The sequence below is a fragment of the Herpailurus yagouaroundi genome, unplaced genomic scaffold (assembly GCF_014898765.1).
Source record: "Herpailurus yagouaroundi ecotype Mexico unplaced genomic scaffold, PumYag 181, whole genome shotgun sequence".
Classification (NCBI taxonomy): domain Eukaryota; kingdom Metazoa; phylum Chordata; class Mammalia; order Carnivora; family Felidae; genus Herpailurus; species Herpailurus yagouaroundi.
The window spans coordinates 15,804,897-15,820,176 of NW_024412412.1; the positions used below are offsets into that span (position 1 = coordinate 15,804,897).

At 41.1% G+C, this 15,280-nt stretch overlaps 1 protein-coding gene across 3 annotated transcripts in view; it reads left to right on the forward strand.

Moving 5' to 3' along the window:
* The window catches only part of SNX25 (sorting nexin 25), a 134,125-nt gene that overhangs the window by 46,584 nt on the left and 72,261 nt on the right, over positions 1–15,280 (forward strand). For all 3 annotated transcript variants that reach the window (XM_040489925.1, XM_040489923.1, XM_040489924.1), the window contains exons 4-5: positions 1,309–1,481; positions 2,611–2,797. In XM_040489925.1, coding sequence (XP_040345859.1) covers positions 1,309–1,481; positions 2,611–2,797 — 360 coding nt within the window. The remainder of the gene's footprint in view (positions 1–1,308; positions 1,482–2,610; positions 2,798–15,280) is intronic.

The following is a 15,280-nucleotide window of genomic DNA, read 5'->3' on the forward strand; positions in this document are numbered from 1 at the left end:
GTAGTACCCAGTGCCCAGTATGATTGCTCCCCCTCTGTAGTGTCCCCCACCCCACCCCCAGGATTGACCACTAGTTACTGTAAGAAGTCCCTAAATTTTATGTCTTATCTGGTATTAGATATTAGAAAATTAGCTTCCCAGTCTTTCTTGGTCACTACTGCTATCAAGATACTATGGGAAAAGGAGGCATAGAAAGTTCTACTTTCTACTCCTCTTCACTCAGATCCTCCAAATTAATGGTGCTAGGGTAAAAATAGGTCAGTACCCATAGGGAAGCCTTTGACCACGGTGGCAAGACTGTTTAGAAAATACTTGGGATGAGTGCCTGGGTGGCTCAGTCAGTTGAGTGCGACTCTTGATTGTGGCTCAAGTCATGATCCCAGGGTTGTGGGATCAAGCCCTGTGTTGGGCTCTGTGCTGAGTGTGGAGCCTGCTTAAGATTCTCAGTCTCTCTCTCTCTCTCTCTCTCTCTCTCTCTCTCTCTCTCTCTCTTCCTCTCTCACTCTGTTCCAACCCCTCCCTCCCTGCCTCCCTCTCAAGTAAAATTAAAGAAAATACTTGGGAACCTCACAGAAGGCAATTTGCCACCAATTATGTAGCATCAAGTCATGGACCCTTTCCTCAGCAGGAAAACCCACAGAACTTTTTTTTTTTTTTTTTTACATTTATTTATTTATTTTTGAGAGACAGAGACAGAGCACAAGTGGGGGAGGTGTAGAGAGAGAATGAGACAGAATCTGAAGCAGGCTCCAGGCTCTGAGCTGTCAGCACAGAGCCTGACGCGGGGCTCGAACCCACAAACCAAGAGATCATTACCTGAGCCAAAGCTGGATGCTCAACCGACTGAGCCACCCAGGCGCCCCAAAACCCACAGAACTTTTATCTCATGATTACCTAGTCAGGAAGGCTGCCCGCTGGCTAGTGGCCCTGGTTTATGCTTTCTTAGTTTTCTTTTTGTTGTTTTCTTTTTGTTTTTTTTAATGACGCTGTAGGATCACATTTAAGAAGACATCTAGGAGACTTTAAAAATAATCCAGTTAAAGAAATACTCCTACTTTCCTGGATTGTTGCTATGATTTGGGAGTCGTGTATAATTGTTGATGCTTCTTAAGGTTTTAAATCCCAACAGCCCATGTGTTTGCATTGTGATTGGGAAAATTATTGGCTATTGATATTTCTGAGGAGTGGACACATTATTAAAACAGATATATTCTCCATTTGAGATATTTGATATTTAATGAGACATAATCAAATTGTTTCCAGAGATTTCTTTCCTTCCTCTTCCCTCTCTTTGTTAATTTTTTTTAGACATGAAGAACAACCGAGGCCTTTTGTGCTGCATGTGTCCCTGAGGAACTCGTATGATGAAGTGAGGTTCCTACAAATGTGTTCTCGGGTTCTGGTGTTTTGTCTCCTCCCCTCAAAGGATGTCCAGTCTCTCAGCTTACGTATAATGCTTGCAGAAATTCTCACAACAAAAGGTACTTTTATAAATAATTCATATCACTAATGGGATGATCATGTAAACAAATGCACTACATACTAATGTGATAACCCTTTGTATACACGTATGCAGACCTTGTATATTGTGGGACAATATGCAAACTAAAATATTTTCAAATTTTCAAAGTTTAAGTGCCACTCAAAGAGGGCATTTTTTGGCCATCCGTGATAATCAAGTCTTTTATGTAACATGTTGCCAAATGCATAGTCCATTCTGTTGTTTATTTTGATACAGGATAATCTGTCCTTATGCCCTTCACAGGGAAACATCCATTTGGGATAGCTTTTGAGTTATCCAAGTCAGTCATACATACAGCAATGAAAGAATATCTATACTCCAGGGTGCGTTTACTTAAAACACTTTTAAGATAGAAGATTCATTGATAATGCCTATATATGATTTTGTGAACTTACAATGAATAAAAAAAGGAAGGGTACCACAATATAATGAGTTACTACAGAAAGTAAATTGAGGGAGATGCTTGGCCAGAATAAGAAAAGTGGAAGAAAATGCGACCTAAGAGAAATTTCTCTTATCTCAAAATCTCAAATAGCACTGCCTTTGATATGCATTGATGGAGTATCTCATTTATGATCTGTGGCTGTTAGTGGATCCCAACCACAGAGAAAAGGGCACTTTTTAACTGCAAGTTGGTAGGATGGATTGGGGGGTAGTATCATTGGCTTTTTAACGGCCTCTTCCCGGAGGTCTGCTTTCACCAGCTGGGAGCACGTTCACTTTTCTCTTTTGGCAGAAGCACATAATGAGCCTTATAAAAGAAATAAAAGAAAAAAAGATCTGCGTACTTAATTTTGAGATCTCTGTTAGGAACTTGGGTTCCAAATGACTTTCTTTCATTTTTCCTTTAAAGTTAACCCTTTTGTTAAGACAACCACTTGCTTATAGCCCTAGCTGGTAGCATATCCAAGGGGAAGGGCGGCTGTCTGTACACGCACACGTGTTTTTGAATATCTGAGTCGTTCATATGTTCCCCACTTGGGTAGTTTAAAAACGTTTCCTGACTGTTGTTTCAGTTCTGCAAAGGAAAAACAATTCCTCCAAAGGACAGTGCCGTTTTCAGTGGTGCTTTCTTCTCCTTCCCGCAGTCTTGAAGCCGGTAGTGGAGTTACTTAGTAATCCAGATTACATCAACCAGATGCTGCTTGCCCAGCTGGAGCGCAGAGAACAGATGAATGAACATCACAAGAGAGCCTACACCTATGCTCCTTCTTATGAAGAGTTCATCAAGCTTATTAACGGCAACTCTGATGTTGAATTCTTGAAGCAACTAAGGTATTTGGCCTTTAATTATAGCCAAGTTATAATAGCTACTAATTATCATCCTCTGCCCTGTTAGGTTAAAAAAAAAAAATGTGGTTGTCAGGGAGGCAGAAATAAAGAAAGCCCGTAAATCTCACGATTCAGTGACCACTAAATTTATCCAGCTTCTCCTTTAGCAGAGGAAGTTTTTTGTTTTTGTTTTTTAAAGTATCATGTTTTTCAAGTAATTAGGTTATAATAGATTGAAAGCTGTTTCTTTGTAGGAGGACCTGCTTAGCCGGATAAGCAGATGCTTACCTTAGAGAAGCATTGGGAGGAGATGATGTGTTTTTAAAATTACATAGTGGAACATTGTGTTGATTTTCATTTTTCTTAGAAAATGCAGGCCCAGGTTTGGGAATCAAGGGTTCTTGACTAATTGTTTTGAAAAAATATGATTCAAATGTACCCCAGGAGTCTCTTTTATAAGGGAGTTCAGTCTTCCTTACCATATTTGAGATACCTTAGGGGTGACTGTGTTTTTGTGTATTTATTTTTTATTTCTTTGGTATGTGCATATACAGTATGATTATATCGTAGTGTATAGTTTGTGGATTTTCTAGGCTTCTGTAGTTCCTCCTCTATTTTAGTGTCCCCAAACAGTAATACATGGGGAAGAAAGGCAACTCTGATATGTCAGTTTTGCTTCTGGTAAGTAATTTCCTTTTTGATCATTGTGACTCTTGAGCTGATAGAGACCCCAAGGCCCTATATCCCAGATTTGTTTCCTGAGGTTTACAGGTTATGCCCACTCAAAGGTCATCCTTTCCATGGCTTTCTTTGACTCCTTTTAAAGTGTCATTCCATAGAATGTGAAAGAGCACACAGTGACAGGACATCCTTGTTGCCTCCTCTTCCCCTTAAAATTGCCAACCCACAAGTGTGCGCGCGCGTGCACACACTCCCCCCTCAAGTGCTGGAGATGCCATTCAAGCCTGTACTCCAGTATTCCTCTGTCTGGTGCTCTTACACCTATTGTTCAGATGTACTGCCTGTGGTGTGACAAAGGTATCATGATGACTAACATCTGTGAAATGGGAGTTTTTTCTTAGGACATTGTTTGTGAGCAGATGGTACTTCATGTTGCTAAATTGTGGAGGTATGGCATTCCTAAGTACTTTTTCCCTGTCAAGCAGTCTTTCCACAATATAGTCAGATGTGGACCATTTGGTAACTCCCAAGGGAGTTTAAGATAACAATCTAGAACCAATGGTGGCAGGTACTTACCTGAATCAGTATTCGTCCTACTTCTAGACTTATGAATGAGTGTTCCGTTTTGTGTACCAAACAAAAAAGTCCCAGCACTGCACACATGTTGACCTAGATAACCATGTAACAAAAAGGTACCAAAAGACTTTTTTTAAAAAAAAAATTTTTTTTTCATCGTTTTTATTTATTTTTGGGACAGAGAGAGACAGAGCATGAACGGGGGAGGGGCAGAGAGAGAGGGAGACACAGAATCGGAAACAGGCTCCAGGCTCCGAGCCATCAGCCCAGAGCCCGACGCAGGGCTCGAACTCACGGACCGCGAGATCGTGACCTGGCTGAAGTCGGACGCTTAACCGACTGCGCCACCCAGGCGCCCCCCAAAAGACTTTTTTAAAATCAGAAATAATTATTTTGGACGGTCAACCATTGGTACTCTAGCCCAGTTCTGTATTATAAGATGAATGGATCTTGATTAAAATTAATAGTCTACCATTTTCAAAATGTACTAATCAAAGACTCAGAACTATTTGAAATGCCATAGATATCGTAATGTTGGCAGTTCATTATCTAGTAGGTAAAGAAGTAACTCAGCAAAAATTGACCTTTAAAAAAATAAAAGCCCCAGGATGATGAGACAGCTTGCTTTTGCCACAGTAGGAGCATTTTGGACTGCCTTCACCTGAGCGGCTAAAGATTACACTAGAAATCCTGATTTGACATTTTCCCTTTATAAAGATGAAACAAAAATGGCATGAGCGCTTCACTCTTTCCGTAAGACCACTTTCTCCTGATGTCATAAATAGGGCAGTACTAAAGGCTAACGCACTGGTTGTGTTGAGAGGCAGGCCCTCTGTTGATCACTGAGAGGCTTAAGGGGCAGTAGAAATGCTGAACTGAACAGTGTTTTTATTTTTTTTGCTTAAACCTTGAGATGCAGTTTACAACCCATTAAATTCACCATTTTAAAGTGTGTGATTCAGTGGTTTTTAGTGTATTCAGACTGTGCAACCATTACCTCCAATTCCAGAATGTTTTCATCGTTCTAAAAAAGAAACCCTGTACCCATTAGCAGTCACTGCCCGTTGCTCCTGCCCCCAGCCCTTGGCAGCCCCCAATTTACTTTCTGCCTCTGTGGACATTTCATATAAATGGAATCATGCAACATGTGGCCTCTTGTGTGTGGCTTCTTATGTTCAGCATGGTATTTTCAAGGGTCATCCATGTCGTGGTATGTATCAATACTTCATTTCTTTCGTTGGCTGAATAATATTCCATTGTGTGAATATACCACATTTTGTTTATTCGTCCGTCAGTTGATGGACCGTTTGGGCTGTTTGCATTTTAAAGAATGCCTTTTTGAGGTACCGTTGAGCATCTGCAGAAGCAGTATCAGTGACTTGATAGAGTAAAATAAGATGTTGTGGATTCTTAACCTCTTCCTACCTCCATCTCTCCCCACTGTATACCTGCCCCCAGCAAGGGGTGATAGAGTACAAGACACCAGGAAGGGGTCTCCTTCTGTGCATTACTCCAATCCCATATATATTCCTCTGCTCTTTTGTGCCCTCCGCAGCAGTCCACTTCACTGCTGGGGTCTGTTGCCCACAAAGTTCAGAGTCCATTGGGAGGACCCTTGGAGGTACTTTGGTGATTAGATAATCAAATTCTTAAAGTGCCCATTCTATTAGAAACAAAAGGAATACATTTTCAGATTGAGTTATGTTTATGTAATGACTGAGCACAACTGGAATGACCTGTTTTTCTGCCCTCTGCCTCTTGGTAAACTCAGTTCCTCATGAACATCTTGGGAAATACGTTGATGGCTTACTTTGGAAGGGCTGCAAAATTCTTAGAGTAGACAGCAAAAATTGTGGGATCATGGTAATCCTCAAGCATAGGTAGCCTCCTCAACAAGCTTGGCCCCTGAAGAACCTGGGGGAAGAAATACTGTGAAGGCATTTTTCTCAATGAAAGATATGCACATCCAGAGTTACTTTCTTTCTTGTAAAAATTTTTTTTAACATTTATTTATTTTTGAGAGACAGTGAGACAGTGCATAATGGGGGAGGGGCAGAGAGAGAAGGGGGACACAGAATCTGAAACAGGCTCCAGGCTCTGAGCTGTCAGCACAGAGCCCAACCGGGGGCTGGGGCAGGGAGTGGGGGGGGGGGGGGCGCTCAAACTCATGAACTGCAAGATCATGACCTGAGTCGAAGTCGGACGCTTAACCTGAGCCACCCAGGTACCCCCAGAGTTACTTTCTGAATACTCTTATAAATGCTGAATTAACCCTCAGTTTATTCTCACTATTTATTTATTTATTTATTTATTTATTTATTTATTTATTTATTTATTAAGTTTGTTTATTTTTGAGACCGAGAGAGACAGAGCATGAACGGGGGAGGGTCAGAGAGAGAGGGAGACACAGAATCTGAAACAGGTTCCAGGCTCTGAGCGGTCAGCACAGAGCCCGACACGGGGCTCGAACTCAGGGACCACAAGATCATGACCTGAGCCGAAGTCGGACACTTAACTGACTGAGCCACCCAGGTGCCCGTATTCTCACTTTTTAAGAGAGGGGTTTATGGGGGGGGTGGGAGGGAGGGGAAAGTGAGTGATGGGCATTGAGGAAGGCACCTGTTGGGATGAGTGCTGGGTGTTGTATGGAAACCAACTTGACAATAAATTTCATATTAAAAAAATTAAATAAAATTCATAATACTAGATTGGAAAAAAAAAATAAATGTATACTCGAAGTTAAAAAAAAATACTGAATTATCCTGAGGCATCCTGCCCTGACCTATGACTATGAGACAGTTCCTTGGACTTTGCTGTAAGAGAAAATGCCTGGCAGTTCTGTTTGATATGGCACTGGTATATCTTTTATCCAGGGGGCAGTATCCCCATTCACTGTATCTGAAGGTAACCTAAAGGCTACCCTGTATTCTCTGCTTCTTGCACAGACTGCACTAGAAAGGCGACCAGGAACAACTCTGCAGTGGCAGAGGTTGATCTTTTTGTTCAAAAAAGGTGATGTTGCACAAATAACCTAGCTACTTGGCTGCTTATTTATCTGATAGAAAAATTGCGCTCTATTCAGGGCTCAGGTCTGCTTACTGTTATTGAGAGTCAACACTGCTTTTTATCGGACTCCTGTCTAAAGCCAGCATCGATGAAGCTTATCAGCTGCCTGACACTAATGGAACTGCTTTTTTCAATCATAGTCTGAACTATTCTGTTGTTTTTCTTGTACCATTAGAGTCCTCTGCTGCCTGACTTTATTAGCATTTTAGGTTACTGTCTTCACATTGGTCTCAGTAAGATTTTGAGATAGGCTGCCTAAGGCAGGGAACGTATCTTATTTAGACTAGGCAGTTGATGAAGTCATCCGCTTTTATTTCATACATATTTGGGAGATAGATGCATATTTTCTAAAGGAAGCAAAGTCATTAAACTCTATTGGGTTGAAATGCATCAAAAACAACCAAACCAAAAAAACTTTGATGGTGATATTTGTAGTTCCGTGGTAGTTTGTTTTTTTCTGAGTCAGCATGAGCTGCTTTTACAGCAAGATTATAGAGCTAGAAATGCTCCCTTCAAGAACACTAAACCAGGTGTTTTTGACCTTGACTATATATTAGAATCACCCAGGCTTTAAAAAAAATTACAGCTGGATATGCCACTGTCCTTTGTAGCTATTTCCTTTTTCTTCTTTTCTGGCATCCGAGATGTTGAAGTGAGGATGTGGTGGCTGGACTGGCACAACATTTTAAATTTTCCAGTGTCTTCTAGTAGAAGCAGTGATCCACTCGGCTAACAAAACAGGAGCCAGGAATTGGAATGTCATGTTGATGGAGGATTTTCAAGGACAACTGACCAGATTTCCCACTGCCCGTCTGGGTGGTGGGATGGTTTTTGGTCTAGTACTCTATGTTGTACAGTTGTGGCAAGGCAGGAGAGTGCTACATCCCATGCATACATTGGACAAATACTGCTTTCCTGGACTGGACATTTGCCAGAGTTCAAGAGATGCCAAGCACATGCTCAAGAAAGGGAAAACTTCTTTGTTTTGAAGCTGCCATTTATTGAATATCTCATATGCATTAAATACAGGGTCAGCTTCTTACCATCTGACCATTGTAACAACCATGTGAATTAAGTACCACTACTCATCATATAGTTGCAGGAGGTAAAGTGACTTGCCTTGGATCACTTAACTAATAAGTAACAGCTGGGATTTGAACTCAGGTCTGTCTGACTTAAAATCCCACATGTAAAGCTGAGTAGCCTACTAGCCAGGTGGGCAAAAGACGGCAGTGACACTCGGCCCCAGCCTTGTGGGATTTCCCACAAGTGTGGAGATAATTCTTTTCTGTCTAGGAGCCTTTTCAGGCACTAGTCCTTGTGCAGAGAACAGTCCCATCAGAAGTACCATCATTTGTTAGTGAGATGGTGATAGACTGCCAGAGAAACAGGAGTAATGAAGAAAATCAGAGCAGCGTGTGACCGCTCTAATTTCATTTGCTGCCAGGCCAGTCTTCATTCGATTTTTCAGTTCTGGATTTATTTCTGACCCCTTATTTAAAGAGCAACATGGCGAATCTAAAAATAGTAGGGAAGAAATTCTAATAATGAAAGGTTTAAAATTAAAAAGGATAGGTGTTATTTAACTTGGACAAATGAAGGAAACCTTTTATTGAGTGTGGACCGAGATTGATGTGTTTTCTGTTTTACTAGGATAAAGAATAGGTGATGAGCATAATAGATTAATTTTAGAGATCATAATGAACAGTGGAGTGGGTTACTGAGGGAGTTTGCTAAATAGTTTTTCTTCAAATATTAAGGGGATAGATTTTCATCTCTGAATTAGTTTAGGTACATTTGCACGTGAAGATAATACACTAAAAATATTAAAATTCCTAAAATCACATGCTTCTGAGTAGAAGAATTTAAATTGTTTGAATACTGTTTTGAACAGTGATTCTGTGGGGCGCCTGGGTGGCGCAGTCGGTTAAGCGTCCGACTTCAGCCAGGTCACGATCTCGCGGTCCGTGAGTTCGAGCCCCGCGTCGGGCTCTGGGCTGATGGCTCAGAGCCTGGAGCCTGTTTCCGATTCTGTGTCTCCCTCTCTCTCTGCCCCTCCCCTGTTCATGCTCTGTCTCTCTCTGTCCCAAAAAAAAAAAAAAAAAAAAAAGTGATTCTGAAGATTTATTGTGATTCTTGAGCAGTAAAATTGGATTATGTTACAGAGGAACATGGAAAAAGAAATCAAGCATACCTTCAAACTGCTACACCGTGTCAGAAATCAGTTAAGCAAATATAAACTGCGAAGCAAAGGTTAGTGTCGTGGACAAGGAGATGAGAAATCACGAAGTGTAAAACAAAGAGGAACTTGGCAGATTTTTATGAAAAGAATAAATGAATATAAATTTAGTTTTGAAAAATGCATTAAAACCCAAGGCTGCTGATGGAAAACGTTCAAAAAGATCTCTCAGTTTTATAAAAAGTAAAAGTACACTGACTGCAGAATATGATTCCTTCCGTTGGTGTCTGAGAAATAGCAGAGGGCAGGGAGGTGGGAGTTAAACATATCAGAAAATAAAATATCTTCATTTGGGAGGGAAGATTGACAGCAATGGAAAATTTGATACAAGAAAGGGAAATTTTGGTATGAGGAAGTTTCTGATCTCTCTGAAATTAAAGAATTCATGATGCGCTTATAATTGGGGCAACACTGGCACTGTGGGTAAGGTGTATCTGCTTTATGAATGACAGCGAGGACCATGAGTTAGTTTATGTGAAGCATTTAGCCCAGGATCTGCATATTTCTAATTGTTAGGTGTTACTGTTGTTGTTGTTACAGTCATTAGACCAAGGATTGCAAATAGATTTAATTTCATCATGAACACTGATCAATTACTTGTGGCCCACTAGAATGCAGTGTTTTATTTGGGGGTTTCAGGGTGCCTAATAAATAGCAATGTTCCTGTCTCCATCATGAGGTCTGAACCACTCTAGGTCCAAGGAATAAGCCAAATGAAGGCCAAAAATGTGCTCTTATTACTGATAGATGATGGAGAGTGTAGTTTATATATGCAAGTAGTGATTCTCCAAAACTGAGTCTCAGAATCAGACATTCTTTCCCACCTGGCTTTGTCCCTGATTCTCCCTCCTTCCCCCTCTTTCTGGCAGGTGCCGAGTCTACTTGCTGGCTGCCGTTGGAGGCAGAGAACACCTGCTCTTAAGAGGAAGGAAAACAGAAGGGCTGTGCTTCACGTGGCCAGTTCCTCCTCCTCTGTGGTCAGATTAAAGACCTCTTCCCTCTCTAGGGCATAGAAGAGGGGGTGAGGGAGAGGTGGAGGGAGGCCAGGGATGGAGCCTCTTCTACTTAGAACGAAACATCAAGAGGTGATGGTGGGGTGAATGAGTAGTGCTCTCTTCTTTAAAATAAACAAAAGTTGTGGCGCTCGGTCCCTACTCAACAGAAAAGAAATTTATGATTCCCAAGGTACGTTGAAGGAATGGTAGCAAAGAGTGTAGAAGTGGTGTGTTGGTAATTGTTAATAACTGGCTTTTGCCGGGAGGGGTAAGAAACCCTGACGGGGAGCATTTGCTGGTTTCTGTGGTGTGAATCACTAAGCATGACGTCCTCGGGAAGAGATTTGCAGTCGCACGCCATTTTATACATAGTGTCTCCACCATGCTCATACAATTCATGTAAATAACCTTGAACACAGATTATAGAAAAATGAAATTGTTAGGAAATGATGAGTTTTAAGTACTTTTACCTTTTTAAAAAGTGTAAATTAGGGGCTCCTGGCTGGCTCAGTCAGAAGAGCACATGACTCTTGACCTTGGGGTCATGATTTTGAGCCCCACATTGGGTGTAGAGATTGCTTGAATAAATAAGTACACTTTCAAAAAAAAATAAAAAGTATACTTTAATTGCCAGTTTGTATAATTTTAATCATGGTGGACTTTAATTCCTGAAAAGTTAACAGGCAGCTCTCGTGAGCCAACACGAGCCTCGTGAGCTGTCTCCAGCACAGCACTGGGTGGAGGCCACACAAGTTCTGTCTCTGATGACCCTGCAGTAGACAGACTTACAGTTCTTCTAGAGGAAGATGAGGTTAACAACACAAGAAGTCAACCTACAGCGACCAGTCCAGCATCTGAAGTGGACTGTACCCACAAACATGGGCTCGAGTCAGACAGGCCTGGGTCTCACAGACCTGGTCTGCACCTGGCTTTTCTGCTTATAGGCTGCATGGCCCTGAGGAGTCCTGTACACTCTGAGCCTCAGTTTTAACTGTGAAATGGAGGAAATAGTTCCTATTTCCTAAGACTGTTGTGATAATTAAATGAGATAATGCACATAATGCCTCAGCACAGTCTCAGGACATGCTAGGCTCCCAATAAGACCTAAAGATACAGTGATCAGGAGAAGGCAACAGAATTCTTCGATGGTCACTTCAATAGGGTTAATGCATCAGACGAGGCAACACAGTGTCTTATTTCAGAAAAACTTAAAGTGTATAAGTCAGTAAGTCATTTTCAATACAGAACATAAAATTAGGCAACTTAAGGGGCGCCCGGGTGGCTCAGTCATTTGAGTGTCTGCCTCTTGGTTTTGGCTCAGGTCATGATCTCACAGTTTCGTTGGTTCGAGCCCTATATGGGGCTCTACGCAGACAGTGCAGAGCCTACTTGGGATTCTCTCTCTCCCTCTCTCTCTCTCTGTCCCCCCACACCCCACTCATGCTGTCTCCGTCTCTCTCAAAATAAATAAAAACTTAAAAAAAAAAAACTAGACAACTTAGGATGATATTCAGTAAACATTCTGAATGAAAATGCTTTATTTAGAAATTGAGAATGGACTGCAGTGGTGCTATACGTGGGTCTATAACTACTTTATGGTGACATTAATAGCTAATATAAAGATACAAGGAACACTAGTAAAAACCAGACACAGGTAGCAGAGAGAAAAATTTTGGCTTTCTTCAGGTTAACTGAAAGACACCAGCTGGTCAGTGGTGACATAGCTTTGCTTGCTTTTTGTAACCTGTAATTTCCATACACTTCGGGGAACTAGGAAATGAATGTATGGTAACCTGTTATCTTAGGACAATTTATACGAGAAGAAGAAAATAGAAGTCACATTGCAAACAGATGACAACTGTTAATAACTTGGCATAGAGATTTCCAGGTTATTTTCTGTACACATAACATGAATCGTGGATGTGTGTTTATGTAAGTTTACGATACCTCAGGCTGCTGTGGTCCAGAACTTTCTAACTGGTGTGACGCATGTATAGGCATGTGAAGATAAAGGTGTCCTCAGCTCTCCAGGTGTCTGGGTAGGGCCTGGGATGGCTGGTTGCCTCGGTGTTCTGTTCAAATCCTATCATTTGCCACGTGTGTCACAAATGGAAGAAGGTTAGGAAGCATGCCTAGTCTTTCCGTGTAATCCGCTGCCTTCTACACACTAGTAAAGTGGAAAGCAGGTTTAAAAGCCCCATTAGTGGAAAGCGCCTCTTACTCCTCTGAGTCCTGACTGAAAACACGTCCCCTGCTTGTGCTCCAGTCCCTGGCATGCCCTGCTCTATACCGTTAAACACACCCAGTGAAAAGAGCTCAGAACCTTGTTATCCTCAGTAGCACTAAGACATAAAAATGAAATTGAGATATTTTTCTTTGTTCGCGATATTGGTGAAGATTAAAAATTTGACACCTGGTGTTGGCAGGGATGTAGAAGAACAAACAACTTCATGTCCTGCTGGTAGGAGTATGAATTCTTGCCTCTCTGTAACACAGTTTTACAATATGAAAAGCAGGTCACAAAATGTGCATTCTTTTTGATAGTTATTATTCATCATAAGAATTTATCTTCAGGAAATAATCACGAACGTGTGAAAAGATTTCTCTAAGAATGTTTCTTGTAATTTTATTTAAAATAGAGAAAACCTTGAAGTAACTAAAATGCTTGACAATTAGTGTCGGGTTAAAAAAACGTGGACACATCCGTACGATGGGTTGCCACATGACAATGGTGTCGTATCAGAGTATTTAATAGGTTTGGAAGATAGTATGAATTGATAAAATGAAAAGGCTCTAAGGCTTTTTGTAGCATAAATCTAGTCTTATAAAACAGAAAAAATGTTTGAATAGAAGTCTATAAGTACATACCAGATGTTAATTGTGATTGATGTTGAATGTCGTGCTTTGTGTATTTTCTCATTTTCTTCAATGAATACAGGTTACTTTGGAGAAAGTAAAAGTGGGCTCAGACTGAGGAAGTAAAATCTGCCCAGCCATTTATCACGTTGGAATAACAGATACTAAAGCCAGTACAGAGTTCACAGGGAGCAATATTTTTTTCCAAGTATACACAGTGGCTGTAAAATGTCATGATGATAACCTTCTCTGAATGACTCCCGCTTTCTGACTCACTGAGAAACTTGGCTCTCTCAAGTCTCAGACGTCACCATTTGAAATTATATATGTAAGAGTGACACTTCCTATTCTTGCCTGGAGGGTTTCAGTCACTTTGACACAGAGAAGCACCCTCATTTGTAACTCAGCTTTACAGCTGCAGATAAGGGTTTACTAGACTAACCATTCCATGTTTATCATAACTTTGTAGTCTCCAGGGAAAAGGGGCCTTGGGTCTATGTGAAGGTGATGATTTATGTCATTCTGCTTTGAACCTGTCACCACGCTGCTTCATTTCCATTTCATAGACACTCCACGCTTCCCCCAGAATCCCAGAGAACCCGTCTTTTCCTCTGTTTGGGGAGATATCCCATGGTTCTTCTTGCTTATTGAAATGAGTCAGTAAGCCTGATTTTGTTGGGCTTCAGTGACCCGTGGTGGCCTTAAGTTGATGAGGCTGAGACACATAATCATGAAAAAAGTAAGGCTACTCAAAAAATTTTTTATACGTATTTTACAAACATTCACATACCTCATCTCCTTAAATACTGTGTGTCTAAAGAGTCAACCAGTGGCAGTAAGGGTTAATATTTATTGAACTCTCACTCTGGGTCAGGCACTATCCCAAATATTTTAAAGGTGTTATCTCATTTAATCTTCATCAATCTTCTTTTCTATGAGGAAAAATACTGTTATTTTTCTTTCTACAAATGAGGACTTTTGAGAGAAAGCATAAGTAATTTCTTCAGGGTGACGCGGTAAGTGTCGGAAGCAGGATTTGAACCCAGGCCACCTAGTGCTGGAGCTTGTGTGCTTAACTACTCTGATACACCAAGCTGGGAAACAGCTTCAGCGCAGCTGCTGAAATCACCATGCCTTTATTTCTTCTCAAATGCTTTAACTGAAGTCCCTCTCAATGAAAACATTATCCCTAGCCTAGGACAGAGTAGCCTGTGGCAACTTGAAAAACTGCCTGGCAGTGAGAAAGAATGAAATAGGGCCTTTTGTAGCGACATGGATGGAACTGGAGAGTGTTATGCTAAGTGAAATAAGTCATACAGAGAAAGACAGATACCATATGTTTTCACTCTTATGTGGATCCTGAGAAACTTAACAGAGGTCCATGGGGGAGGGGAAGGGGAAAAAAAAGTTAGAGAGGGAGGGAGCCAAACCATAAGAGACTCTTAAAAACAGAATAAACTCTGGGTTGATGGGGGGTGGGAGGGAGGGGGAGGGTGGGTGATGGACATTGAGGAGGGCACCTGTTGGGATGAGCACTGGGTGTTGTATGGAAACCGATTTGACAATAAATTTCATATTAAAAAAAAAAGAAAAAGATTATTTTTGGGCGCCTGAGTGGCTCAGTCAGTTAAGCATCTGACTTTAGCTCTAGGCCATAATCTCGCGGTTTGTGAGTTCAAGTCCCGCATCGGGTGAGCATGAACCTTGTTTCAGGTGAGCCCTGCTTCTCTCTCTCTCTCTCTCTCTCTCTCTCTCTGCTCCTTACTCACTTGCACCCTCTCTCTCTCTCTCAAAAAAAACCCCAAAAACATTATTTTCAGGTTTTAGGTTTTTTTTAAAACATTTTTATGTATATGGTATTCTAATCTATAATGTGTCATTGCTAATTTTAGTATAAAACCTATTTTAAACCATTTACCATATTGTACACCCAAGACTAGGATTTGTTCAGCCTTTGACTCTCATGTGAGTGCCCAAGACAGCTCTAAGATAATGTGGGTTTTTTTTCTCCTTTTTTGGACAGAACACAGTGGGGGAGAGGGGCAGAGGGAGAGAAAGAGGGAATCTTAAGCA